Source organism: Colobus angolensis, unplaced genomic scaffold (genome assembly GCF_000951035.1).
Source record: "Colobus angolensis palliatus isolate OR3802 unplaced genomic scaffold, Cang.pa_1.0 Scaffold65, whole genome shotgun sequence".
NCBI classification, from domain to species: Eukaryota; Metazoa; Chordata; class Mammalia; order Primates; family Cercopithecidae; genus Colobus; species Colobus angolensis.
Window position 1 is genome coordinate 2,888,129 of NW_012120154.1, and position 1,912 is coordinate 2,890,040.

Below are 1,912 nucleotides of genomic sequence, written 5' to 3' on the forward strand. Positions count from 1 at the left end.
CCAGCTACTCGGGAGGCTGAGGCAGGAGAATGGCGTAAACCCAGGAGGCGGAGCTTGCAGTGAGCTGAGATCCGGCCATTGCACTCCAGCCTGGGCCACAGAGCGAGACTTCGTGTCAAAAAAAAAAAAAAAAAAGAAAAGAAAAGAAAAAGAAAAAAAGAAATAGTAATATTTAAATTGTATTTCCATTCTTTGGGAGAACTAACTTTCACGAATATCTTCCATTGTGAAAGATAGTAAAATTATTTGTGGAATTACAGCTCTGCTGGCAGAATACTTATAATTTCACCACTGGTTAAGTAATATGAAAATATAACATGTTGTTTAGAAACGAAAGGATCATGACTCTTTGTAAAATGTACTAAAGAGCTGCAACAGCAGATTCCATGTGTATTTATATAGTCATTTGTACAAAGTTTATTCACTCCTATTAATATAAATTTTTAATTGCTTCCTAGTGACAGCTCAACTTCCAGGAGCCGGTGGCTACCCAGGAGGAAAGATTATCTTCATTGATACAGAAAATACTTTGTAACCTTTTTATTTAAAGTTGCTAACATAATATTGTGATATAGGAATGTTACCACTAAAAAGTTTGTCTGCGATATACCATCTTTGTAGTCATCCGGTAAACCAGTAGTAATGAGACAAACCAAAGGGAAAACAATTACTGGTTAAGTTCTCAAATCACTTTTTATTTAATGAGGTTTCACTTCTTCATATGGGTTTATGAGACAAAACAAATACATGAGAGGAAATTATATCATCTTCATTTTGAATTCTCTTCTCAAGATTTTGCTCAATAGTTAGAAGTTTTTTTGTTTTTTTTTGTTTGTTTGTTTGTTTGTTTTTGAGATGTAGTCTCTCTCTGTCGCCTAGGCTGGAGTCCAGTGGGGCAATCTCGGCTCACTGCAACCTCCATCTCTCGGGTTTAAGCAATTCTCCTGCCTCAACCTACCGAGTAGCTGGGATTACAGGTATGTGCCACCACACCTGGCTATTTTTTTGTATTTTTAGTAGAGATAGGGTTTTGCCATGTTGGCCAGGCTGGTCTGGAACCCCTGACCTCAAGTGATCTGCCCACCTTGGCCTCCCACAATGCTGGGATTACAGGGGTGAGCCATTGTGCCCAGCTGAAAGATTATTGACTCACTGAAAGTCATGGTCCCAAATGAAGGGAAAGGTATGAAGAGGGTGAAAGTTCATAAGGAAAACAGGCAGAACCTGTTTGGGTTACAGAAAGAATTTCAGTTTAATTAAAGTGTAAGGTATTCCAGGATATGGGCTAGAAAGATGATTGGGATCTTAGACATGAAAGGCTTTGAAACAAGATGGTGGGTGTAAATTGGATACTTTACCAATATTCTAGGCAAGTAATGAGAACGTGATCTAGGTTGGAAGTGGTAAGAATAAAAAGAAAAGTAAAAGAAGTATTAGAGAGGAAAATTGATAGGACTCGATGGCTATAGGTGGTAGACAAGGAAAGAGAGGTTTGAGAAATCGCTCAGGTTTTTTGTCTAGATACTGGGAGAATAGTTATGCAATGCTAACAATAGAACTGGAAAGATCATGTTTCAGAGAAAAGGTGATGTTTCATTTTAATATACTAATTTTGCTTTTTTTTTTTTTTTTTTTTGAGACAGAGTCTTTCTCCATCACCCAGGCTGAAATGCAGTGGTGCAGTCTCAACTCACTGCAACCTCAGCTTCCCAAGTAGCTAAGTTTACAAATGTGCACCACCACACCTGGCTAATTTTTGTATGTTTAGTAGAGATGGAGTTTCGCCATGTTAGCCAGGATGGTTTCGAACTCCTGACCAAAAGTGATCCACCCACCTTGGCCTCCCAAAGTGCTGGAATTACAGGTGTGAGCCATCATGCCGGTCCTAATTTTTTTTCTTTTTTTCTTTTCT

General features: G+C 38.5%; 1 protein-coding gene across 1 annotated transcript in view; it reads left to right on the forward strand.

The window, feature by feature from the left end:
* Positions 1–1,912, forward strand: part of DMC1 (DNA meiotic recombinase 1) — a 63,477-nt gene that overhangs the window by 17,512 nt on the left and 44,053 nt on the right. The window contains exon 7 of the mRNA XM_011964329.1: positions 459–531. Within this exon, the coding sequence (XP_011819719.1) occupies positions 459–531 (73 nt within the window). The remainder of the gene's footprint in view (positions 1–458; positions 532–1,912) is intronic.